This window comes from Pyrgilauda ruficollis, unplaced genomic scaffold (genome assembly GCF_017590135.1).
Source record: "Pyrgilauda ruficollis isolate IOZ18807 unplaced genomic scaffold, ASM1759013v1 scaffold576, whole genome shotgun sequence".
Classification (NCBI taxonomy): domain Eukaryota; kingdom Metazoa; phylum Chordata; class Aves; order Passeriformes; family Passeridae; genus Pyrgilauda; species Pyrgilauda ruficollis.
Window position 1 is genome coordinate 18,391 of NW_024527444.1, and position 1,117 is coordinate 19,507.

General features: G+C 68.9%; 1 protein-coding gene across 1 annotated transcript in view; it reads left to right on the forward strand.

Moving 5' to 3' along the window:
- LOC121361497 (integrin alpha-7-like) overlaps nt 1–1,117 on the forward strand; it is a 20,748-nt gene that overhangs the window by 17,575 nt on the left and 2,056 nt on the right. Inside the window, exons 17-18 of the mRNA XM_041482245.1 lie at nt 188–355; nt 577–666. Coding sequence (XP_041338179.1) covers nt 188–355; nt 577–666 — 258 coding nt within the window. The remainder of the gene's footprint in view (nt 1–187; nt 356–576; nt 667–1,117) is intronic.

The following is a 1,117-nucleotide window of genomic DNA, read 5'->3' on the forward strand; positions in this document are numbered from 1 at the left end:
TGGGGGTGTGGGTTATTTTTGGGGTCAGGGTTGTTTTTGGGGTCAGGGCTATTTCTGGGGTCAGGTGCTGGTTTTGGGGTCGGGGCTATTTCTGGGGACAGGGTTGTTTTTGGGGTCGGGGCTATTTCTGGGGACAGGGTTATTTTTGGGGTCGGGGCTATTTCTGGGGTCCCTGCTGTGCCCCCAGGTGTCGCAGCGGGGGCCGGTGCTGAAGACCCCCGGCTCGGCCGCGCTGACGGTGCAGTGGCCGCTGGAGCTGCCCAACGGGAAGTGGCTCCTGTACCCCCTGAGCCTGGAGATGGGGACCCCCCCCGTGCCCTGCAGCCCCCCCGCCAACCCCCTGCGCCTCGCCCTGGTGAGATTTGGGGGGGCTGGGGGGGGTCCAGAGGGGTCCAGGAGTGTCCAGGGCTGGCCAGGGGTGTTTGGAGTGGGGGGACAGGGGTGCCCAGGGGGGGCCAGAGGTGTCCTGGGGGTGCCCAGGGGTGTTTGGGGTGGTGTCCAGGGGTGGCCCAAGATGTCCAGGGGTGCCCGGGGGTCCCTGTCCCCCCCACCCCATACCCACCTGTTCCCCCCCAGGAGCGGCCGGGCCGGGGGGACCCCCCCTCAGAGCCCCCCGCCCGCTCGTGGTGGGTGCCCACTGGGAGGAGGAGGAGGAACGTGACCCTGGTGAGTGGGGGGGTTTGGGTTTGGGGGGGCCCTGCTCATGGGGGCACCCGGGGTTTGGGGTCCTCCTCCTTCGGGGTGTCCCCGTTCCCGGGATCCCCCCGGTCCTGGGGTGCCCCTGCTCTGGCAGGGCCCCATGTTGGGGTGTCCCCATGTTGGGGTGTCCCCATTCCCAGTGTCCTCCTGCTCTGTCCTGCCCGGTTTCAGTGTCCCCCCATTCCCTGGGTGTCCCCATTCTTGGTGTCCCCATTCCTGGGATGTCCCCTCCATCCCCCAAAAAGAGAGGCCCCCACTCCCGAGGTGTCCCCCCGCCATTCCTGTGATGTCCCCACACTGTCTCCCCATCCCTGGGGCGTCCCCACGCTGTCCCCGCTGTCCCCTCTCTGTCCCCACGCTGTCCCCACTGTCCCCCCCCTGTCCCCACCCTGTCCCCCCTCTGTCCCCACCCTGGCCC